Source organism: Bubalus bubalis, chromosome 1 (genome assembly GCF_019923935.1).
Source record: "Bubalus bubalis isolate 160015118507 breed Murrah chromosome 1, NDDB_SH_1, whole genome shotgun sequence".
NCBI classification, from domain to species: domain Eukaryota; kingdom Metazoa; phylum Chordata; class Mammalia; order Artiodactyla; family Bovidae; genus Bubalus; species Bubalus bubalis.
This window is the reverse complement of record NC_059157.1, coordinates 186,280,145-186,306,359: the sequence shown is the minus strand read 5'-3', so window position 1 is coordinate 186,306,359 and position 26,215 is coordinate 186,280,145. Positions and strand designations below refer to the sequence as shown.

The 26,215-nt window shown below is 42.9% G+C and overlaps 1 protein-coding gene across 1 annotated transcript in view; it reads right to left on the bottom strand.

The window, feature by feature from the left end:
• The window catches only part of BACE2 (beta-secretase 2), a 107,534-nt gene that overhangs the window by 12,488 nt on the left and 68,831 nt on the right, over nucleotides 1-26,215 (bottom strand). The window contains exons 6-8 of the mRNA XM_025292132.2: nucleotides 24,665-24,766; nucleotides 19,410-19,559; nucleotides 15,157-15,325 (exon numbers count right to left, since the gene is read on the bottom strand). Coding sequence (XP_025147917.1) covers nucleotides 15,157-15,325; nucleotides 19,410-19,559; nucleotides 24,665-24,766 — 421 coding nt within the window. The remainder of the gene's footprint in view (nucleotides 1-15,156; nucleotides 15,326-19,409; nucleotides 19,560-24,664; nucleotides 24,767-26,215) is intronic.

Genomic DNA, 26,215 nt, shown 5'->3' with positions numbered 1-26,215 from the left:
GGCCAGTGTTTACGGAATGTCAGCTGTTAACACACTGTTATTTTAAATTCTTTCACCAAAGTCTTGGGTTAAAATTTTAATCATGTATTTCTCGTCTTATCGCCTAGGAGGTGAGGACCTAGTTGATAATGAATGTCTGAAGAAGATATCTCCTTTACCAGCTATAACATTTATCATGGTCAGGTCCTTTCCATCATAGCATACAAAACAAAGTGACTTGTCCCCTTTGATGGATGGATTAGTCAGTACTGAGATGTGTTCTGAGTGGACATGGTTTACTAGAAAAGTGTCCTGGCTTACAGGACAGGTGTAATGGATTTAGTACCACCTTGCTTTGCAACTACCTGAAGTCGTTTACTATCCCGAAGCCTCGTTGTTCTTTTCTGTAAAGTGAGGAAGCAGGGCTGCCTAATCTATGTCTTTGGGGGCCCTTGGCTTTGGCATCATTTGGTTGTACTCTATGTAAATGTCAGAGGCGTATCTCTGAGACTCTGTTCTTAACAGCTAACTTTCCTATTTTTAAACATGAACCAGAAGATCCAATTTCAACCTGCAGCAAAGAAAATTCACAGTGAAACGATTGCCACAATCCATGATGTGTCTCAGATTTTCTAAGCTGAAATCTATACAGCTCTTGGGTGCTAAATGTCTCAATCTATAAAAAGAGATGGGTGGTATTTCAGAAGCTTTGGATACATTAAGAGAAAGTTGTCAATTTTAGCACTCTATTATTTTCCTAGCTTTAGGACACTTGGCCCAGGCAACAGAGAGGCAGTTGAAAGTCCTGCAGTGCCTCATACCTATTCCAGGCACGGGAGACTGTGCTGAAGACCCCGGTTGGCCTGCTCCATGATTCACTGTGACTCCTGCCTTGTTTATCTGATCTGAGACTAGAATAGTGACTGTCCGTAGGAGTGGAGGGTGAGTCGAGGAGAAGCAGGGGCAGCAGAACAGAAGCATCTTGGGGTCTTTTTCCAAAATACCCATCACCCTCCCACCCACCACCATTCTGATACAGCATGGCTACAGAAGGAGGTGAGGCTATGGAGCATGCATATTTTAAAAAGCTCCCCAAGAGGTTATAATCTAAGAGCTCCTACTCACTGCTCTCCTTCCTGCCTCAGCCCATCCCTTATAGAGAAGTCTAATCCCAGAAACTAAGTGGTGTTTGACAAACACAGATTATAATGAAAACCAAAATAAGACCCAGGGCAGGGGAAAGGGGAGTTCCCAAAGATTTTTCAAGTGCTGGTTGATGCAAAGGTAGAACTTTCTCCTGTCATAACACATAGAAATGAGAATAAAACAACGCTCAATTTAAAATATGCAGCTGAAGTCAGAAACAGACCCTAGTGCTGCAGTTTCAATACCCAGAAAGTAGGGGGCGGGGTGGTGGTGGTGGTGCTTGATGCCAGCACCAAGGAGAGAGGTACTAGAGCTGAGATGCCAGTGAAAGTCTGGCCCATCGGTACAGGGAGCCAGAAAATCTCTACCAATAAGTAAGCCTGACTCTGTCTGAGGTTTGAGAAGGGGTAGAAGTTGAAGGGAAGAGAGATTCTTCCATGAGAAATGGAACCTCCAAACCAGTACCTCAAGCATGGCTGACATATAAATTTATACAACTTGGTATAGAAACCCTATACTTGGTTTGAAAACACCCAACAGAAAAATGCAAAATTGCTTTATAGGAACATTTTTACAAACCAAAGTGCACTGAAGTCTCTCAGATGGGAAAATAAAAGCACTTTCACCAAAGATGAACTTCCCTGGTGGCTCAGACGGTAAAGCATCTGCCTATAATATGGGAGACCCGGGTTTGATTCCTGGGTCAGGAAGATCCTCTGGAGAAGGAAATGAGAACCCACTCCAGTACTCTTGCCTGGAAAATCCCACGGACCGAGGAGCATGGTAGGCTATAGTCCATGGGGTCACAAAAAGTCAGACATGACTGAGTGACTTCACTTTTCACTTTCACCAAAGATAAGTTCACAACAAAAAAATTACAAACCAAGTGAGAAAACAAATCCACCATGAGAGAACAGTCAGCAGACACAAAAACAGGGAGATGAGTTCTCCTTCAACGTTAGAAAATACAGCAATCTGCTTGAATTATACAATAGCTGCGTTTAAAGGGATTAAAAGCTCACTAAAACAACAAGATTATTTTTTTTGACTGAACAAGCTGATTCAAAAGTTCATAAAGGAAAAGAAAATTAAGAATAGCAGAGAAGTTTAGAAAAAAAGAACAAAAGGAAAATAATACTCTACAACATATCAACTGAACAAAATAGTAAGTCCAGAAATAAATATATATTTCTCAAGTATTTATTTGAATTTGGTATGCAATAATAGTGGGACTTCAAATTAGTCAAGAAGAGATAGATCATTTGATAAATGTTATAGAAACAATCTGGTAGTCATCTTGGGGGAAAATATTTAATCTATACATTCTATGCCAGGGGAAACCAGATGTAAAAGTACTTAACTCACAGAATAATTTTAGTGAGGAAGATAATTTGAAATGGAACATTAAGCCCAAGAACCTTAGAGCAAAAGGCTGATATACTTAAATGCATAAAAGTAAATAGTTTTTACACTAAAATTCATCAGAAGCAAAGTTTAAGAATAATTTACAATTGAGATATGAATTTTAGTGTATTTTGCCCCCTCCAGACAAATGTACACATAAAGAGCTCTTACAAATTAACACAAAAAAACTAAAAACCCAACAAAAAACAAATGGGGAAAAGATCAGCGTAGATAGTTTACAGAAAATGAAAAACAAATGCCTTTAGATATATAAAAAGAAACTCAACCTCACCTATATAAAGCAATACAATTAAAACCACACTGAGATAATCTTTTCCACCCATAAGACTGGCAAAATTCCCCAAGGTCACCATGTTGGTGAGTCTGACTGGAGAAACAGGCCATCACATACATTGCTAGAGAACTACTATAGCCAGGTATAAACAAGCATAACCTGTTAAGAAAGCAATGTGACAATATCCATCAAGATTACAAATGCTACACCCTTCAACCCAGTAATTTTACTTCTAGTAATCCAACCTGGAGGTATACTTTCTTATGTGTGAATAGACATATATAAATGGTGTTCATTGTAGCATCATTGTAACAACAAAAGTTTAGAAATAATCTAAATATCTATCAATAAGGATTAAACAAATTAGGAAACACCCATACAACAGATCATGATGCTCAAAAATTAATAATAAGGGAAGAGTTTATGTAATCTATATGATTGACTTTGGGCTTCCCTGGTGGCTCAGACAATAAAGAGTCTGCCTGCAATGCAGGAGACCCGGGTTCAGTCCCTGGGTTGGGAAGATCCCCTGGCAGAAGAAATGGCAACCCACTTCAGTATTCTTGCCTGGAAAATCCCATGGAGGTAGGAGCCTGGTGGGCTACAGTCCAAGGGGTAGCAAAGAGCTGGACACGACTGAGTGACTCATTGGATTGGATAGAAAAGTAAACTAGTACATTTGAGAAAATACAAAATAGCATTTCTGGAAATGAAATATACAGTCAATGTAGTTAAAAACTTACAGAATAGGTTAAACAGATTAAGCACAGCTGAAGAGAGAACGAGGCTAATATAAGATGTATCTGAGGAGCCCACACAGAACTCAGCAAAGATGAAGAGAGAAAAATATGAATAAAAGGTCAAGGGATATGTAGGAAATAATGAGAAATTCCAAAATTTATTTCATAGAAGACTAGAAGAAAATAGGAAGAATGGATATGAGGCAATAATGGAAGAGATATTACTGAGAATTTTTTAGGGTTGATGATGAAAAACATAAATTATCAGAATCAGAGAGTACAATGAGTTTTAGCAAGCTAATAAAATAACCTACATCTAGATATATCATGGTGAAAACTCAGAACACCAAAAATATAAAATTAAAAGAACTCTCAACATTGTCCAGGGAGAAAGAAAAGATTACCCTTCAAGATGTAACGATGGAAACGCACTGCCAATAATGATGGCAGGAGCATAATGAATAGCATCTTCAGAACACTAAGGGAAAATGGCCAACCTAAATTCCATACGTAGCTAAATTATGATTCAAGAAATGGTGAGGACTTCCCTGCTGGTGCAGCGGATGAGAATCTGCCTGCAAATAAAGAGGACATGTTCAATCCCTGGTCCAGGAAGTTTCCACATGCCACAGGGCAACCAAGCCCGTGCACCACAACTTCTGCATCTATGCTCTAGAGCCTACGAGCCACAACTACTAAGCCTGTGTGCAGTAACTACTACAGCCCAAGCACCCTAGATGTGCACAGCGTAACTACTGAACCCATGTGCTGCAGCTGTTGAAGCCCGCGTGCCTAGAGCCTGTGCTCCCCAATAAGAGAAGCCACCGCAGTGAGAAGCCTGTACACTCCAACTAGAGAAAGCCTGTGGTCCAGGGCAACCAAAAATAAATAAATGAAATTATTAAAAAAAATAAATGGTGAAATAAAATATACCTTTCACAAATTTTAATAAAAGAAATCCTAAAGTACATTCTTCAGTGAAAAGAAAAACGCTAGGGTTGCAAAGAGTCGGACATGACTGAGCGACTTCACTTTTAGTGTTACACTGAGTGGAAAGATGACCATTTGCTTACCCATTCTCTTTTGTAGGAGGCTGTTCTTAGTTAGAAGGAAATGATAGTTTTACAGAACAACTAAATGAATGCAGTACTTTGGTCGGTTTTATGAATAAAGCTGTTTCTGGTCGTCTTTGAGTGGACATACATCTTCCTTTCTCCTAAGAGGAAACTGTTGAGTCATTGAGTAGGAGTCTGTTTAACATTAGTAGAAACTGTCAAGTGGTTTTTTTCATTCATACTAAACTACTGGAATCCCTTAACTGAGGATTAGTAGGGAATTCCACAAACCTATCCCATATATTATGCTCAATGGTAAAATATAATAATTACTCCCATTAAGTTAAGGAAAAATATTCATTACCATTTCTATTCAATATTGCCTCTAAAAGCACCACAAAATAAAAACAAGATAAAAGATTAGAAGTGATAAAAATGTACTATTTGCTGATTATATAACTTTTCAAAGAAAATCCAAGTGACTCTAATAACTATTTTAAAAAAGGAGAACCCAGCAAGGTCGCTTAATAGAAGATTGATATACAAAAAAAATTGAATGCTTGTATGCCAAACAATCCATTAGAATGTACATTTTTAAATAATCTCATAGCAATAGAGAGGTAATAAGTATATATGTTAAGACCCGTTTAGAGAAAACTACTGAGCATTTGTGTAAGACATGAAAGATTACCTAAACAAATGGGATTTAGCACATTTATGGGGAAAAGACTCATACAGTAAAGATTTGATTTCTTCTTAAGTTAACCTAAAAATTCAGTATGGTTCTGACCAAAATCTTGGTATGATTCTTCAGAGATTTTGACAAGCCAAATAAAACAACAAAGGTAGACAGCACAATTTTAAAGAAGAATAAGGAGAAAGAGTCGAACCCCTACAAGACAGTGAGTCTTCTTTTACCTACAGGAATTAAAACCATATGTTATAGCACAAGGATACAAAACTGTCCCTACTGAGACAGAACAGAATTCTCAGAAATAGACCCAGATATATACACATGGCAAAGATGCTATTAACGTTTAGTAGGTACCTTGCAAAACATATTTAACCTGAATCTAATCAAGCCTTTAGACTGAAGTTCAAGTATACAGGAAATTTGAATATGATGTCAAACAAACATTAAATGATACCATCAAGAAATACTCCAATAAATTTGACTATGATCCATTCTATAAAACAACTGGCCTTCAAATGGGGAAACTGGACAATGGTTTAGATATTACACGATATTAGGTAAGTACTGTTACATTTTAGGTTTCATATTGATATGATTATGTAGTAGGATATACTTATTTTTGAGATGAATAATGAAATATTTAGGGGTGAAATACCAAAACATTGCAACTTATTTGCAAATGGTTCAGCAAACCATGCTGCTAAGTCACTTCAGTCGTGTCCGACTCTGTGCGACCCCATAGATGGCAGCCCACCAGGCTCCCCCGTCCCTGGGATTCTCCAGGCAAGAACACTGGAGTGGGTTGCCATTTCCTTCTCCAGTGCATGAAAGTGAAAAGTGAAAGTGAAGTCGCTCAGTCATGTCCAACCCTCAGCGACCCCATGGACTGCAGCCTTCCAGGCTCCTCCATCCATGGGATTTTCCAGGCAAGAGTACTGGAGTGGGTTGCCATTGCCTTCTCCCAGCAAACCATACATACACACATATACCAATATGTGGCAAAATGTTAAAATTAAATCCAGATGGTTGGTATGCAGAACATTATTTTATTACTTTTACTCTTTTTGAATATTGAAAATTTTCACAGTGAAATATTAAAAAAACTGTTTGGAAAAGCATATAAGCAAAAAATGATGCTGAGAAAATTCAATGGCCTCAGAAAAACTAGATTTCTACTTCACATTTTAGACGAAGATGAAACAAAAGTATATCATATCTTTAGAAGAAAAATAATTTCTATTTTTTTAGAGTAAGGAAGAATTTCTCAAAAAAAGTACTGAATAAGAGCCTTAAAAAGGGATTAGTAAAGTCTATTTCACTAATTAAAAAGCATAAATAAAAGGGACCAAACCCAAGAAAAGCCAGAGGGATTAGGAGAAAATAATTGCCATGCATATAACCCAGAAAAATAGCTTCTTGAATATAGAAAGAACTTAGGCATGTCAATAAAAACTAAATAGAGAAATGTGCACAAATTGCTACCAGAAAAATTCACTATCAGATAAAAAGGTTAAACAGTCCATAGACATATCAAAAGTTATGTAATTTTAGGAGATATTAATTTAAATGTGACACTATTTTACATACGTATTGACAAAAATAAAACGAAACGAATATGGTAATATTTTGACAGAATGAAAATTCTTGTATAACTCTAGTAGTCCAGCTGCTTCCAAGAAAAATATGATAGCACCCAGTAATCCTGAAGGCTGGCATACAAGTCACCTACAAATTCCATTTACAGAAGGTCTCATCCATGTGCACAAAGATGTTTGGCATAGTACTGTTTATAACTGAAATATCAGAAACAACCCAAGGGTTAATCAAGGTAGGACTGGCTAAATGATCTGGGTATACTTATATAATGGGAAGCTGCACAGCAGTCACAATGAATGACCTGTACTCATTCAAACTGGAAAATCTAGCAAACATGATCGGAGAAGGCATTGGCACCCCACTCCAGTACTCTTGCCTGGAAAATCTCATGGATGGAGGAGCCTGGTAGGCTGCAGTCCCTGGGGTCGCGAAGAGTCGGACAGGACTGAGCGGCTTCACTTTCACTTTTCATTTTCATGCATTGGAGAAGGAAAAGGCAACCCACTCCAGTGTTCTTGCCTGGAGAATCCCAGGTACGGGGGAGCCTAGTGGGCTGCCGTCTATGGGGTCGCACAGAGTCGGACACGACTGAAGTGACTTAGCAGCAGCAGCAGGCAGCTTCTAGGCTTCCCTGGTAGCTCAGATGGTAAAGAATCTTTCTGCAATGCAGGACACCTGGGTTTGATCCCTGGGTCAGGAAGATTCCCTGGAGAAGGGAATGGCAACCCACTCCAGTATTCTTGGAGAAGGAATTCAAGGGATTAGATCTGATAGATAGAGTGCCTGAAGAACTATGGATGGAGGTTCGTGACATTGTACAGGAGAGGGTGATCAAAACCATTCCCACGGGGAAAAAAATGCAAAATGGTTGTCTAAGGAGGCCTTACAAATAGCTGAGAAAAGAAGAGAAGAGAAAGGCAAAGGAGAAAAGGAGAGATACATCCATCTGAATGCAGAGTTCCAAAGAAGAGCAAGGAGAGATAAGAAAGCCTTCCTAAATGATCAAATACAAAGAAGTAGAGGAAAACAATAGAGTGGGAAAGACTAGAGATCTCTTCAAGAAAATTAGAGATACCGAAGGAACATTTCATGCAAAGATGGGCACAACAAAGGACAGAAATGGTAGGACATAACAGAAGCAGAAGATATTAAGAAGAGGTGGCAAGAATACACAGAAGAACTATAGAAAAAAAGATCTTCACTACCCAGATAATCACGATGGTGTGATCACTCACCTAGAGCAAGATTCCTGGAATGTGAAGTCAAGTGGGCCTTAGGAAGCCATCACTATGAACAAAGCTAGTGGAGGTGATGGAATTCCAGTTGAGCTATTTCAAATCCTGAAAGATGATGCTGTGAAAGTGCTGTACTCAATATGCCAGTAAATCTGGAAAACTCAGCAGTGGCCACAGGACTGGAAAAGGTCAGTTTTCATTCCAATCCCAAAGAAAGGCAATGCCAAAGAATGCTCAGACTACCGCACAGTTGCACTCATCTCACATACTAGCAAAGTAATGCTCAAAATTCTCCAAGCCAGGCTTCAAAAGTATGTGACACGTGAACTTCCAGATGTTCAGGTTGGATTTAGAAAAGGCAGAGGAACCAGAGATCAAATTGCCCACAGCCACTGGATCATCAAAAATGCAAGAGAGTTCCAGAAAAACATCTAATTCTGGTTTATTAACTATGCCAACGCCTTTGACTGTGTGGATCACAATAAACTGTGGAAAATTCTTCAAGATATTGGAATACCAGACCACCTTACCTGCCTCCTGAGAAATGTGTATGCAGGTCAAGAAGCAACAGTTAAAAACAGACATGGAAAAGTATACTGGTTCAAATTTGGGAAAGGAATACATCAAGGCTATATATTGTCACCCTGCTTATTTAACTTCTATGCAGAATACATCATGCAAAATGCCAGGCTGGATGAAGCACAAGCTGGAATCAAGACTGCCAGGAGAAATATCAATAACCTCAGATATACAGATGACAGCACCCTTATGGCAGAAAGCAAAAAGGAAACAAAGAGCCTCTTGACGAAAGTGAAAGAGGAGAGTGAAAAAGCTGGCTTAAAACTCAGCATTCAAAAATCAGGTCCCATTACTTCATGGCAAATAGATGGGGAAACAATGGAAACAGTGAGAGACTTTATTTTCTTGGACTCCAAAATCACTGCAAATGGTGACTTCAGCCATGAAATTAAAAGACACTTGCTCCTTGGAAGAAAAGCTATGACCAACCTAGACAGCATATTAAAAAGCAGAGACATTACTTTGCCAACAAAGGTCTGTCTAATCAAAGCTATGGTTTTTCCAGTAGTCACGTATGGATGTGAGAGTTGGACTATAAAGAAAGCTGAGCACCAAAGAATTGATGCTTTTGAACTGTGGTGTTGGAGAAGACTCTTGAGAGTCCCTTGGACTGTAAGGACATCCAACCAGTCCATCCTAAAGGAAATCAGTCCTGAATATTCATTGGAAGGACTGACACTGAAGCTGAAACTCCAATACTTTGGCCATCTGATGTGAAGAACTGACTCATTGGGAAAGACCTGATGCTGGGAAAGACTGAAGGAGGGAGGAGAGGGGACGACAGAGGATGAGATGGTTGGATGGCATCACTGACTTGGTGGACATGAGTTTGAGCGAGATCCAGGAGTTGGTGATGGGCAGGGAGGCCTGCAGTGCTGCAGTCCATGGGGTTGCAAAGAGTTGGACACGACTGAGCAACTGAACTGAGTAGGCAGCTTCCAAGATGACCTGCTGTGATTCCCGGCTGCTTAATATTTATTCCATGTAGTCCTCTGCCAGGTTATATAGTACCAAGGTGGTTCTGTGTGACCAAGAGTGTAGGCTTACGTGATAGATTAAACAATAGATTAAAAAACGACACAAACTTCTAAGATTAGATTATAAAAGGGCCGTGGTTTCATGTCAGGGACTCTATTTGCTCTCTCTCTCTCTCTCTCTGGGGTCATTGTTCTGGCGTGATCAGTGCCCTGCCTTGTGAACATTTGGGCTGGCCAGTGATGAGCTCCACATGGCAAGGAAAGAGGGCTCTGGCCAACAACCAAGTGAGTGAGCTTGGAAGCGCTCCTCTAGACTTCAGGTTTCTGCAGCCCCATAAGAGACTCTGGGCCAGGACCACCCAGCTGAGCCCCCTCTCAATTCCTGACCCTCAGCACCTGCACAAGGCTGTGAAGCGCTGCTAAATTTGCGGGTAACTGTTACACAGCAATAGATAACTAATCCAAGATACTTAGAGCCACATAGTGAAGTTATAAACATGCTATAATTATGAAAAGAATATACACAAATTTCAGCATAAGGAGTAATTCTGGGAAAGCAGTGGGATAGGGTGTTGGCTATATTTATCTATTTCTACAACGAATTTCTGAAGAAAATATGACAAAACGTTAGCATTTGTTACATCTGGGTGTTCCCAAGTATGTGCATAATATATGGCTCCTTGCAACTGAAAAAATTTCATTTCAAACATGTTATTACTTAAACACTTTAAAAAATAAAAAAGAAAGGCAGCATATCTCTTCCACTTACTATGGCACTTTATTCCACTGTCTGGCTCCTAATTGCTGCCCTGAGGGATGTAATTACTTTAATGGCTAAACAATTTGCACTAAAGAGGAGACAAAGAGTATATTCCCACAGCTGGTAAAATCTAATGTTTAAGTACCAAGAACTTAAATACATTAAAAAAAAAAAAAAAGCAACAAAACTTGTATAAGAACACCTAACAAAGAATGCATGGTGAAATGCAGGGAAGAATGTAGCTCTGCTTCAGTTCAGTTCAGTTCAGTTGCTCAGTCATGTTTGACTCTCTGTGACCCCATGGACTGCAGCAGGCCAGGCCTCCCTGTCTATCACCAACTACTGGAGCTTGCTCAAACTCATGTCCATTGAGTCGGTGATGCTACCCAACCATCTCATCCCCTGTCGTCCCTTTCTCCTCCCGCCTTCAATCTTTCACAGCATCAGGTCTTTTCCAACGAGTCAGTTCTTCGCATCAGGTGGCCAAAGTATTGGAGCTTCAGCTTTAGCGTCAGTCCTTCCAATGAATATTCAGGACTGATTTCCTTTAGGATGGACTGGTTGGATGTCCTTGCAGTCCAAGGGACTCTCAAGAGTCTTCTCTGACACCACAATTCAAAAGCATCAATTCTTCGGCGCTCAGCTTTCTTTTTAGAAAGAAAATCCATACATGACTACTGGAAAAACCATAGCCTTGACTAGATGGACCTTTGTTGGCAAAGTAATGTCTCTGCTTTTTAATATGCTAACTAGGTTGGTCATAGCTTTTCTTCCAAGGGGCAAGCGTCTTTTAACTTCATGGCTGCAGTCACCATCTGCAGTGATTTTAGAGCCCAAAATAATAAAGTCTGTCACTGTTTTCACTGTTTCCCCATCTATTTGCCATGAAGTGATGGGACCAGATGCCATGATCTTAGTTTTCTGAATATTGAGTTTTAAGCCAACTTTTTCAATCTCCCCTTTCACTTTCATCAAGAGGCTCTTTAGTTCTTTTTCGCTTTCTGCCATAAGGGTGGTATCAAATGCATATCTGAGGTTATTGATATTTCTCCCGGCAATCTTGATTCCAGCTTCTGCTTCATCCAGTCCACTTTTTCACACGATGTACTCTGCATATAAGTTAAATAAGCAGGGTGACAATATACAGCCCTGAGGTACTCCTTTCCCAATTTGGAACCATCTGTTGTTCCATGTCCAGTTCTAACTGTTGCTTCTTGACTTGCATACACATTTCTCAGGAGGCAGGTAAGGTGGACTGATATTCCAATCTCTTGAAGAATTTTCCACAGTTTGTTGTGATTCACACGGTCAAAGGCTTTGGCATAGTCAATAAAGCAGAAGTAGATATTTTTCTGGAACTCTCTTGCATTTTCGATGATCCAGTGGCTGTTGGCAATTTGATATCTGGTTCCTCTGCCTTTTCTAAATCCACATCTGGAAGTTCACAGTTCATGTACTGTTGAAACCTGGCTTGGAGAATTTTGAGCATTACTTTGCTAGTGTGTGAGATCAGTGCAATTGTGTGGTAGTCTGAGCATTCTTTGGCATTGCCTTTCTTTGGGACTGGAATGAAAACTGACCTTTTCCAGTCCTATGGCCACTGCTGAGTTTTCCAAATTTGCTTGCATACTGAGTGCAGCACTTTCACAGCATCATCTTTTAGGATTTGAAATCACTCACCTGGAATTCCATCACCTCCACTAGCTTTGTTCATAGTGATGCTTCCTAAGGCCCAGTTGACTTCACATTCCAGGATGTCTGGCTTTAGGTGAGTGATCACACCATGGTGATTATCTGGGTCATGAAGATCTTTTTTGTTTGGTTTTTCTGTGTATTCTTGCCACCTCTTCTTAATATCTTCTGCTTCTGTTAGGTCCATACCATTTCCGCTCTACTTAGAGATGCTTAATATTAAACTATTTCCAACAGAAATTCACTCAGAAACATGCAGTGATTATGCTCTCTGCTATATTAAGTGGACAATTTAATGGCTGTTGCCAGAGTAGCCTCTACTTTAATGGTATTTAACAAGAGAGTAGAAATTGTGGAGAAAGTTGCTCTATTTCTTAGATCCTCTGGGTTGAAGAAGGCAAAGGGTCATGGGAGATAGAGTAGTCTTTCAGGTTGCAGAGAAAGCACTCTTTCAGTGATAATCTAGCTGGTTGAAAGGGTGAATACACACCTGAAAGGTAAACATTTACTCATGACTGAAAAAGTGACAAGCCTCAAGGAGCCGAGTCTATTCACTAAGGCAAAGTCAAAGAAATCCACGGTGGTATTTAAGATATACTGCAAGACATCAAATTGTACATGGGGTGGGATGATTTATTTATAGAGAATATGAAGTGGCCTATAGTCCAGATGGGCTTCCCTGGTGGCTCAGTGGTAAAGAATACGCCTGCCAGTGTGGGAGACATGGGTTTGGTCCTTGAGTCGGGAAGATCCCCTGAAGGAGGAATTGGCAACCCACTCCAGTATTCTTGCCTGGAGAATCCCATGAACAGAGGAGCCTGGTGGGCTACATTCCATGGGGTCGCAAGAGTAGGACATGACTTAGAGACTAAACAACAAAGTCCAGATACAATTTTTCTATTTGCTATTTATCTTCAGTCTTCCATATTGTTATTTTACTTAGTGGGAATAAACAGTGTTGTTGAAATGAGAATATGAAGCATCACTTACCTGCTTTACTTACTGGGCCTCTATTTTACAACCATGATTTAGCAATTTAGACAGTAAGAAATAAAAACTGAAACCTCACCTCCTGAGTAAGTCACCTGTGAGCATTTGGCATTTTCCCTGTATACCCTCACCTCCTTCACTCCCTTCCAAATATCTCCACTTGTCTTAGGTCAAAGTGAAGGTCTGGTTCAAGTGCAGGCTACCAGGATGGTCGGCAGCTTCCCTATCAGTCCTACAGCTACAGCTAATGTTTAAGGCTATTTTTTTTTAATCAAATTCATATTTTCTTTCCTTCACTACGTAATAGTCATGTATTTCACTATAACCCTCAATTTTCTTCTGTTTTATCTTTTTGTTGTTAGTTCTTATCTACTTCACATTTCTTGTTCTTCCCCTGATCGCTAAAGAATTGCTTTTGAACTATGGTGCTGACTCTTGAGAGTCCCTTGCACAGCAAGGAAATCAAACCAGTCAATCCTAAAGGAAATCAACCCTGAATATGCTTTGGAAGGATGGATGGTAAAGCTGAATCTCCAATACTTTGGCCACCTGGTGTGAAGAGCCCACTCTCTGGAGAAGACCTTGATGCTGGGAAAGATTGAAGGGAGGGAGGTGACAGAAGATGAGATGGTTGGATGGCATCATCAGCTCAATGGACATGAGTTTGAGCAAACTCTGGCAGATAGTGAAGGACAGGGAAACCTGGTGTGTTGCAATCCATGGGATCACAGAGAGTCAGACATGACTGAGTGACTGAACAATCACCTTTAGCATGATATCAGCACAACTCAAGGATGTTCCTGAACCCGAATTCAATGCAGTGGGATGTTTTCCATCCTCTGAAACCCTATCTTTAGTGCAACATCTCTCCCAGCCTCTACCCTGGTGCATACGCTTTCTTCATCCCTCTAGCAATTCAATTTCCTGCCACTGATATCTGCCTTTTTCTTGCTAGCTTCGGCTATTAGTCAGAAGTACCTGATCCTCCCTCTAAACCGTGTGCTATGGGAACACTCCATTTCAAGCAAACTGCTTACTCTACAGACGTTTCCTAGTGGAATGGGTTTAACCACCCTATCAGCTTTATTGTGCTCTCCTGGTCTTTCTGAAGAGCCACCCAGTTGTAAAGCTAGACATCACTGAATAATACTGCTGTGTCATCCTCGTACCATCTCCTCAAAAACATTGAATGAGAAAAACGGACTCCTTAGTTTTAAGATTTTAGGATTCAGAAAATAGCAATGACAGGCATTTAACTCTTATTTCATAATGAGGATATCTTTGAAGAAGAATATATACACAGTTTATCTATGAATTTTCTTTTTTATTCATTTTGCTTTCATTGTCCAAAGACTGTAATTCATCCCCAAGGTCCCATAAAGTATTATTATTCCTGGTATGAGATCCATTTTAAGTTTAATATGAGAGATGACTATAATGACTAACATTCATTGTGCATTTGCTGTGTGCTCAGCACTGACAGCAAGGAGATCAAACCAGTCCATCCTAAAGGAAATCAGTTCTGAATATTCATTGGAAGGACTGATGTTGAAGCTCAAGCCCCAATACTTTGGCCACCAGATGCGAAGAGCCAACTCATTGGAAAATACCCTGATGCTGGGAAAGATTGAGGACAGGAGGAGAAAGGGATGACAAAGGATGAGATGGTTGGGTGGCATGATCTACTCAATGGACATGAGGTTGAGCAAACTCTAGGAGATAGTGAAGGACAGGGAAGCCTGGCATGTTGCAGTCCATGGGATCTCAAGGAGTCAGGCATGACTTAGTAACTGAAAAACAACAACAGCACTGGACTAAAAGTTTGGCATGAATTATTCTGATTCCTTTCTGCAACCTGCACAGTACATTCTGTTGCAAAGAATTTGATTGTTGATGACAGGCATGAGTGAAACAATTCAACAGCATTGACTTGTCATCAAGACCTGCTTCCAAGTCAGTTATCTGACATCAGGTGCTCTCCCGAGGTTCCCTGTCTGACGGGAGCATCACTTACCTGCACAGGGGCTGGCCGCGAAGCCCACTCTCTTCCGGGCTCTGTCAAAGACCACGTAGAAGCCCTCCATGACGGTAGCACCAATCACCAGTGCGTTGGTGGAAGGCGAGATGCCGAACCGGTAACATTCATAATTCAGGCCAGCCCCCATCATGGGCTGAATGTAAAGCTGTTGAAGAGGAAAGAGCAAGAGAGAAAAAGCCCAGATCAGGCAACATCACAGAACTGTTGAGGTCGCTGTGTGCTTAGACCTTCCAAGGTGCCATCGGAGCTGCAGAGAATGGAGAAGACAATACCAGCCCTGCCATCCAGGACTTGGGACCATGTGCCTGGTGAGGAACCTGCTGAAGTACAGGAGCATGCACAGCACCTCTGACTGTACACAGGTACACCCATCTAGGAGTCATCCATCTGTCCATCCATCCACCTACCACCTATCTGCTCAGGACTTACTGAACACTTCATAAGGCCTGGACACTGTCCTTGGTACCAGCAATACAAAGATGAATAACATGTTCTCTGCATGATCAAAACACGCATGATCAAAGTGACGCATGAGGAAGATGAACGTCGGTGTACTTGCCATGTGCAGCGAAGACAAGAGGGAGGGGGTCTCCAGGCAGGAAGGTGTGCAAGGGCCCAAATGGGTGGTTCTGGAGTCATCACCCACTGGACATCAACCAGCTGCCATGTCCAGGGGGCAGGTACAGCAGTTTTAAACCAGGCACTGATTGCTGTCTATCTGTAAACCCTTCTTCAAGGCAAGGAATCGTCCTATTTTCAACTCTGTTCTTGGCTCCTAGGTATCTCGTATATGTCCTGCACACAGTAGGGCCTCAGTAAGTGTGTGTTAAATGGATGAGCTTGATCAGTGTAATGAAATAGACAACTTCTCCTGAGGGTCAATATAAATTAAGAAAAGGTAGTGGATGTATTTAGCTGCTACTAAAACACTTCTATTTAAGGCCCTATAAGCAGGTCCTAGAGTACACACACACACACACACACACACACACTCCTACCTTTGAATAAAATAATTCCATAATAAAAGCCCCCCAAACCACCAAATAAAATGCAACTGATGACACTGACACAAACATGATGCAAACTGAATTTGTATCTTTCACTCTGACCTTTCTGCGTGTGTCCCCATTGATTTCCAGTAAAAACTCCAGACTGTAAATTTTGTAACATGTTGAGAAAGCTCCAGTGTTGCTAGGTCTCAGAGTAAAATGCTTGCCTTCAAACTTAAATAGCACAAAATAGACAATCTGGTGGTATTTAGGTTGAAACTATTTATGTTTTTAGGATTGTATGAAAAAAAATCAGAATTTCCCTGTAGGCCGGGGATGCTTTTTAAAATAAGCCAAATAGGATTTCCTGGTGGCTCAGGTAGTAAAGAATCTGCCTGCAATGGGGGAGACCAGGTTGGATCCCTGGGTTGGGAAGATCCCCTGAAGGAAATGGCCTTGCACTCCAGTATTCTTGCCTGGAGAATCCAATGGGCAGAGAAGTCAGGCAGGCTACAGTCCATGGGGTCTCTAAGAGTTGGACATGACTGAATGACTAAGCACACACACACACAGGATTCAGCCCATGTGGTTTTGGAAAATAGAGCTGGGCACAGGCACTCTGTTTTTTGACATGACTCTTCTGCACTTAGAACCGATCATCGATCTACTGCTGCTGATGCCTGGATGGTCCTGGGTAGGGACCTCATTCTAAGATTTGGGTGACCAGGAGCCTTGATGATTGCTCTGAATGTCAGGAAGGGCTTCAATCAGGTAGGGCTGGGAGGGAGGCCCCCAGCGCTGTCCCCAAGGGTGTGTTACTAGAATATGGGGTTCATGAGGTTCTCATCAGGTGATGGTTCCTGACTGTCATCCTTTCCCATCAAGGCAATGGAAAGCAATTGGGATGGGGATGATGAAGAAGAAATCAGGACAACAGGGGAGAGCAGATTTTAAAAGACTGAAAATGTGGACATGTCAAAGTCAACCAAGAGATATCTACAGTCTCATAAGTGAGAATAAAACTGAATTCTTATGCAGAGATGTGCAAATTAAATGCAATACTCCCAGACCTCCTTCATTATCTTTTCACGCTCATCCAGCACTTGGTCCTGAAAGCGGTTGATGGGCCCCAGTGGATCTTCAGCTCAGATGGCTACTGCCTGCTCTGGATGTAATGACAGACCTCACCCTGCGAGCCTGCTTTCCTCCTGCTGCTTAGAGTCCCTGACTGTCGACTCACCCATACGCCATTTATTCTCCAGCTCACATTTACCTCTGTCCTCAAGCTGGGTTTCAAGTTTAGTGACAAACCACACTGGTGAAATAATGTCCACATTTTGCTGGTGGCCTGACCAAAATTTAATCACAAAGAGCACATAATTTTAAAGGTGCTGAAAACATATCATTCTCACATCACCCTACGCAGTGCTGTTCATCCAGGGATATTGCAGTCTTCTGAAAATGTCTTTGGTGGGTATTATTATTTCTCTTTTTATACTTAAAGAGACACACACAGAAAGGGAGAAGTGACCGTTCAGAGTTACAGAGTGAGTCAAGGGCAGTGCTGCGAGTGTAACTCAAGCCTCCGGCTCCGTGTCTGTGTCCTCTGTTGGGCTGTTATTTCTCTTAAAGCTTTCAATCCTAACCCTAACAGCTCTCCATTTTTGGAATGCACTTCTCCATATAAAATTGAGAACAGGGGAAAGGCAATATTTATCATTTCCTTTTTTCTTCTGAAATTATTCCTCCTTTCCTATCCCCCAGTCCCACTCCTTTATCTCAAATTCACCAAACTGCAACAAAGACGCATTCATCTGTCCATTCAACAAACAGTTATTATGCACCACCCCCTCACCAGAGAGCAGTGTTAGAAAAGGAAAGATGATCTCTGAATCTCATCTTCAAGGAATTAATAATTTAATGCGGGAAGAAATATAAGTGTGTGTGCAAATAAAGAAAAAAGAAGTCAAATGAAAAAGGCAACAGCATAAACTCAACCCTGAAGATATGATTCCGGGCCAGATGAGTGGACTAGAAAACATGCATTATAAGTTTGCAAGGCAAGCTCACAAGTGGACCATTCTGCTCGGCAGAGGTTCAACAAAGAAGAGTTGTTTGCGTTGGGTCTTAAAGGATGGGAAGAATGTGGATACACAGAGGGAGTGGGGAGGAGGGGGGCATTTCAGGCAGTGGAGGGGAAGCAAAGTGAGGAGATGGAGCAGGCGCCCAGCACTGGAGGACAGCCACCAAGAGGGGAAGGAAGGTCAAGGGTTCAGCAGGAAACATGCTGGAGAACCACGGCGGGTCCTGTGAGGTCAAGGAAAGCTGCAGTGGCGAGTCTCCAGGATGGCAGTAGTGGGGTGGAGAGCTGCGGCTTAGCAGGAGGAATCTGGCAGTGGTTTGGAAGGAAGAGAGGGTGGGGGTGTGTGGAGGGCACTCTGGTGGGTCCTGAGGTGGGAGTGAGAGGGGATGCGAGTGAGGGCTCTGTGGATGGAGAGAGCAGGGAGAGGTGAGACGGGCGAGGACAGATGCTTAGGATGAAGGAGGAGTCAATGATTGCTTGAATATGGAAAAATGCATAGTTTCATCTCTGAGCATCCAGTTTTAGTTTCTGTTTATAAATAAATTGGAACTAAACATATATTGGTGTTATTGGTACTTATTGCAAAAGTGTCCTCAATTCTTGACCTTTCCTGGTAGGCACACCCTTGTGATACGGCCTTGCAGTTCTTGCCATTGGGAATTGGCATCTCCATCCTCCCCTCGAGAACCTGGGCTGCCCTTGGCCTGGTTTGGGAAATACGGTGCCAGGAGTCCAGTTCTGGGCTGGACTTCTGGAGCCCCTGTGTGTTTGCTTTCTGTCTCACAGAATCCTGCTGCCACCCTGTGAGCCAGGATGGTGAGAGACAATGGTCTTATCTCTCCATCAACCAAGACACCAGATATGCAAGTGAGGCCACCTGAGACCATCCTAAACCGAGGCCAACCTATCCCTCGCCAACTACCAGCTGACCAGGGACATGTGCCTGCAGAGACCAGCAGACCTGCCCAGACTCACGAGCAGGAATAAAAGCCCACTGATGAAAGCTGCTGTGTTTTACGGTTGCTTGTTATGCAGCATTATCATAGCAATCATTACCTAATACATATGTGATATCGAAATGCATATATTATGCATGAAGTGCTTTACTTTTGCATGTTTCATGTTAAAAAGACAAAAGCACAAATCTACATTCGTACCTGAGGCAGGATAGTTATACGGAATGATCTGCTGGAGTTCTCGTCTCTCAGGTAGATGGAGATTTTAGGGAAATAAGACCAAGGTGTTTCAGAATTTGTCCAGCATGCCAGCTGGGAACCAGTCCAGAAACCTTCAGAGAATTCTGGAATCTAGACAAAACAAGATCACATGACAAACAGTGACAAGTCTGGCACATCAACAGGAAGTAGCTCCCAGCTCTCCTCGTCACCTTGCCAGATGCCCACGGCGATAAACTCTGTTTAATTTGGACAGCAAAGCGGAGACATCAGTCCTCTGGAAGAGTGATGGTGATGACAAAAATAAAAATTAGTAAAATTATCCAGGCATGTGGATTATTTACTGATATTAGACCTGCCACAGGCACCTTAGTCCTCAACATCCATATCAGTGCAGTAACAGCTCCCCCTCCACTTTACAGAAGTGGAAACCAGTGCTCAGAGAGGTGAAATAACTCACCCAGAGTCACACTGTGTAGGCAATACCCTTTAGAAGAGAGATCAGATTTTAAACGTGCTCTAAGCCCTTTTGGTCATCACTTTCCCTATACATTCCCCAAGCCCAGTAAGTTTCCTCCTGGTACACAGCCCTATGGTGACCCTCTGCTCTTCTGGAACATCTTTTTTCTCCTCCAGATCTCAACTCCAATTCCACCTTGTCCAGGAAGCCCTCCTTGACTATCCCCCACAGTGCTTGTATCCCACCATGTATCTCTCCTCCTTAGCGCTTCTCTTTATAGCAGTTATAATTTTACATTTATTGGTGTGGTTGGTTAACTTCTGTTTCTTGCAGGAGAACCTGATTCCTCTAAGGATACAGGTCTGCTGTCGGCTCCCCCATCTCCTCTCCATAGTCCTAAAACCTGGCCCACAGGAAAGACACAGGGAATGTTCTTGGAGAGAAAAAAGTGAATGACCAAGAACACAGAATGTTCACTGATGCCTCTCATCAGGGGGCGGAAGGGTAAAGCCGATCACGCTTGTCCACTAGTTGCTGAATCTGTAAGTTAATTACAAATCACTCCTGAGCCCTCTCACCAGATCCAGTGGTCTCTAAGAGCAGACCTGCCCTCTTCCTGCCAGCTCCCAGAGAGAAGGACTGTGTCGGATGGGTTTCTTTCCACACACCCAGTACATTGCCCTACTCAGGTCAGTAGCAGAGGTGCCTGTGATGGGGCAGAGCTAAGAGGACACCTGATGGGGGGCAAATAGGAGGGCATGGGACCGGGGTGGAGCTAGGAGGGCATGAGACAGGGGTGGAGCTAGGAGGGCATGGGGCGGGGGATGTGAAGTCGATGTGAGGTGGCGCTAGAAGAGGTTGATTGGAAGGAAGAGGTGTCCAACGAGGTCCCAGAGGAAGAAGTACATGAGCTAAGTTGAGCAGTAGGTGAGTGTCAGGGCGGGCAGAGCACGGAACCTGTCCCACGGGACACCATGAGGCTATGGAGGCTGGTTCTAAGGACAGGAAGGGGCAGGAGTTACAGCTGGGAGGGACCCATGGGCACCATCAGGCGTTTATCAGAGATCAGTTATCAGGGATCTGAGCATGTGAGATGTGATTAAGGCATTCTAGCAGGATTTGTGTAGGTCACTTCTTTGAATCTAATCTCCAGGGAGTCAGCCTGGGCTAGACAGAAGCATTTGAAAGTCAATGACCAATGGGTGGGAAGTGATGGTGTGGCTGTGGATGGGATCACTTAGGAGAAGGTACAGGGAGAAGGGAGGGGGTGCAGGACCCACCCTGAGAAACGGGCCAGCAAAGGAGACCCCCATGAAGCAGGGCACAGGGTGGGGAGGAAGTTCTAAGAGGAGGGTGTTGTGGGAGCCGAGAGAACAGATAAGGCAGGTAAGCATGGGTGCTACGGAGGTCAAGGAGGACAGCAACTGAGAAAAACACGGTGTCCCCAGATGAATACATGGTGAGAGCTGCCTGTTCAGGACCATGCAGGGCAGGAGCCGCCTCCTCAGGGCAGACCACCAGGAGGAAGGGCCTGCAGTCTCTTCACCCACTGCAGTGCTGACCTGCAAAGTCTCTAATGCCTTAATGTGTTGGGTTGGCCAACAAGTTCCAATTTTTTGGCCAACCCAATATTTGTGCATTTTATAAAAGTGAAGTCAGTTTGAAATGTGTATCACAGGGACTCCCTGCTGGATGAGTTGAGAGGGGGAGGGGTGGTCACCTTGCTGGGTTTCAGGAAGAGTGAAGGGTGGTGGGGCCTGCATGGGGGGCGAAGGGTTCCAATCTCCAGTTGAAGAGTGAGGCTCAGAGGGGCCAAGTAATCTGCCTAAGGGGCACAGTGCAGGAGTGGGTAGGGGACCGTCTGCCTCCAAAGTGGTGCCTGTGAGTCTGGAAGGCTTCTGAGGGGCCAAGCCTTATATCCTGGGGGAGAGTCTGTACACTCAGATCAGAGAGTTGAAAGTCAAAAGTCAGTTTACAGAAGGTATCATCCTGCTGCTGGATTCTGCAGATGGAGAAGCACTGGGCCTGAGCCAAAAAGGGCATCACAGCTGAACAGGCGGGGAGCCCAGGTTCCCATCGAACACAAAACTCCCTACTAGGCTCATTTAAAAACAGACTAACATATAGCACTGGGAACTGTATTCAATATCTTGTAATAACCTGTATTGTTGTTCAGTCGCTAAGTCACATTTGATTTTTCGAGACCCCATGGACTGCAGTATGCCAGGCTTCCCTGTCCTACATTATCTCCCAGAGTTTGCTTAAACTCATGTCCATTGAGTCAATGATGCCATCGAACCACCTCATCCTCTGTCGAGCCCCCTCTCCTCCTGCCCTCAATCTTCTCCAGCATCAGGCTCTTTTCTAGTGAGTCAGTTCTTCTCATAAAGTGGCCAAAGTATTGGAGCTTCAGCTTCAGCATCAGTCCTTCCAATGAATATTCAGAGTTGATTTCCTTTAGGATTGACTGGTTTGGTCTCCTTGTTGTCCAATGGACTCTAGACTCTGAAAAAGGATCTATCTGTACATATCTATATCTATGTATATCTGAATTACTTTGCTGTTCACTTAAAACAATACAACATTGTGAATTAACTTCAGTAATTAAAAAGAACTATAGACCTACAAACTATTCATTTCTAAAATCCCATCTAAACAATCCAGGCCCAAAGACAGAGCCCAGCATCTGTACGGTATTTACCTCTCTGAAGCCAGCTCTTTGCTTAACTAAGAAAGAAAACCCAAGTGAAGAGAGCCAGCTGAGATGAACCCAGCAGAGAGAAAGCTCAGGCACATCTCCGGTCCATGCACATGAGACAGAGAGCATCCCCCCTTGTTGAGCTTTCCCTGCTCAAGACAAACATCCTCCCAGGCCTCTCCTTCCTGATGCAGGCACTGAAACCAGAGGATAATTTTAGATTAGGCAAACACATTTCGTAATCTCGTTCCTTCCACCTCGTGCTTTTCTTACAAAGTCAGGCACTGCTGAACACACGCTGTGCTGACCTCAGGCATGCTAGCGCCCCTCCGCCACAGCCCCGCTGCTTCTGGCTGAAGTCATGAAACCTGCAGAGGCCCAGGCTGGTCATGGGCTTGCTGGAGTCACATGCTGGTGCTGCCAGTGTGTCCTTGGGATGGTGGGTAAAACCCTGACAGCTCAGAATATTAAATTTGAAGATGTGCATGTTAATTTCACTGAGGACATTTTTTACTCTGAAGAAAAGCAGCATATTGCTCTGTATTTCCAGCAGGGTCTGGTTTTCAGCCAGTTTCCTAAATTTAAGGCACTAAAAACATTGGTTGCCACTTTTTTTCTGATTCAGCAGATATTAGACAAGGTAGAGGTTTGCTCTGGCTTTTTTGTCCGCTGTACTCTTGACCTCGCAGTTCACAAAGGACCTCGATGTTTCTTCTGGTTTTCCCTCTGCGTTCTTTTGATTTGCCTGCTGCATTTCCCATAGCACTTTTATTCAGACTTTTGAAGTTTTGGTCCAGGACAACCAAAAGCCTGCTCTTTCTTCTCTGTTTCTGCTACATCACCTGCGACAAAGTAACCGCTGTGTCTCTTCCATCCATCAGTCTCTGGGTTTGGCCACAGCCCAGTGGAGTCGTGGGACTGTCAGCCCCACTGGAGTCAGAATCAGCAGAAAGACTTTTTTGGGTGACCTTGTAAGAGTGGCCCTGCATGGACAGACGCTTATGAAGATACCCAAGAAGCTGAGAGAAATATTTATGTTGCATCCAAACAAATAGCGGTAGCACCATGGTTTAGATATTAAATAGAAGTACTTCTTGACCAAACACCCACTGTGTTACCCTAAACCCTCACAACAAGCCATGATAAGAACACAGAGGCCCTCAGGGGGCACAAGAGTAGCCCCTGCCCCACAAGGCACTCAGCTAATAAGTGGCAGACACTAGATTAAATTCAAGTCCATCTGCCCCCCAAGGCTGTGGTCCTTGCAATCAATGCTTTGTGGTCCATCCTGGTGCTTGAACGAACTGAATGTTGGGGTCACACTGGGATGACTGTTAACCAGGCCCTCAAGGCATGCTGTCCTTTACCAGGATTTTAATGGTATTTCAAAGCATGGCCATAAAATAATTGCTATATTGGTGGACTGACCTTTGTCTTCTGTGAATCATACTTTGTTACAGAAGTAGGAGTTAAAAATCCCAGCATAGCTTGGATGAAGGCCAAAAAGGGAGCATAATTTTTGGTTTGTTTAAAAAGCTACAAACACATTCCTGGTTTACTATTTAATGTGTTACCAAGTGGTTTATTTTTCCATAGTTTAAAAAAGTGCCATAGCAACTACATTATTATTTGAAATACTGAAAGGCATTGCATCTTTAGATCCAAGACCTCTGAGATTAAAGTGAAGGAATTATTTGCTGGTTCATATCAAAGAATAAAGTGAAAATCCCTGGTGGCGCAGTGGTAAAGAATCCGCCTACAATGCAGGAGATGCAGATTTGATCCCTGGGTTGGGAAGATCCCCTGGAGAAGGAAATAGCAACCCACTCCATTATTCTTGCCTGGGAAATCCCATGGACAGAGGAGCCTGGCGGGCTACGGGGTTGCAAGAGTTGGACATGACTCAGCGACTAAACACCACCACCATCCAAGAATAAGATCGTGAATTTAAGAAATAATCATTAAAACAGCCTTCCAAACCCTTGGATTGGAATTGTTAGAAAACACAGTGGTACTCCCCAGTATGTGGTCCTGGCCTGGTGTGACCTCCGAGACTCATCGAACATTCTGGGGACTCACCAGAGATGTGCGGGCCACAGCCTCCACCACGGCGTCAAACACCTTCTGGGGCAGGCGCAGCAGCGTGGTGCCACTGTCCACGATGGCCTTGTCCGCATTGTACTAGAACAGGGGAGAAGGCACGTGAGCAACAGGCACCCACATCAATGCACGGTCCAGCCTGCCATCACCTGCTTCTGTGATACACGTATTCAGTAGCCATGGGACCTCCTTGGTGGTTACAGTTCATTTCATATTCTCAGAACTTGGGAACCAAGAACTTCCTCACCCAGTGTTCTCACTATAGATAAAGAAACTGAGGCCAGAAAAGGGCAGTGATATCACCAAAATCAACAGCTTAATTCAGGACTTTTCTCTTATTCAGCAGTGGCTGGATTCCATAGAGGACCACCACCCTCCCCGCCCACCCCCACCCCCGCCTCTGCCAAAGAGGGAAGACCCATTTGTCTTTAGAGGTTGAAATGAAACACTAAATGTTATTTATGTAAATCATGCAAAATCAACTCTGTATTACTTCATTATCAGAGAAAGAGGAGGAAGGATGGTTTTTCAACAGATACCCAATATTTCATTTAGAATGGCACCAAAGCCCCATTCAATAAGAGAATCTTACAACACAGAGACATTGCCAGCCCTGCCCCCACCTCATTCTTTAGGTGGCTGACTGAAAAGGTGGAGGTCAGTGGGCCAAGACCAAAGAAGTCACCCAGCCTCTAGTGACACAACTGGATGAGCAAGGCTGCCAGGGGATGGAGTGAGCCATGGGCAATTCAATCCTCCTGTTTCCACAGCAAATCCCTGAGTCATATGACCAAATACACCAATCAGGTCAAAAGGAAGTAAGGATTTGTTTAGGCAGCAGGTGGGAGGAGTGAAGAATTGTGAGAAACTGAAATACAGCAACTGATTCATATTCTTTTCAAGTGTAAAGCTCTAATTTAAATACAGTTTTGTCTGTTCACAAAATTATCATGCCTGTGTGTGTAAGGAAAGCTTGTATATTGAAATGTTGGAGTAGGACGATAGCACTTTTATTGTTTTCTCTATTGTGGCAAGGATGGCAGATTGGGAAGGGGGGCAGGAGAGAACGAAGAATATGAGAATCAAACCTCCAAAGGCGCTTATACTCTCCAATACACACACACACACACACATACACGGAGTTTGTAGTTTATTTTAGGCCAGCCCATCTGATTCTACCATTGGACTCTTCACTGGCAAATAAATGCCTTTTGACAATAAACAGATTTGTAGACTTTGGACAGAAACACCATCCCAGGGGACTGGACCATCCCTTTATCAAGCTTTGATTGTTTCTGCAGAGGCATCTCTATATGAGAACTCACGGTACAATGTGATGGTTTAAGTGAAAGGCAATGATGACAGGTACAAATACAATCAATGCTGATGAAATGCTGGTGGTTTTTAAAAACAATTCTGAAAATGTTGGAGATCATCACAATCATGTCATTATGTGCCACAAATAAGCCAAAATGCAGTGAGAGGTGTGAACAAGGTTAACGAGAGATGCGGTTTCCCAGCTCTGCCTCC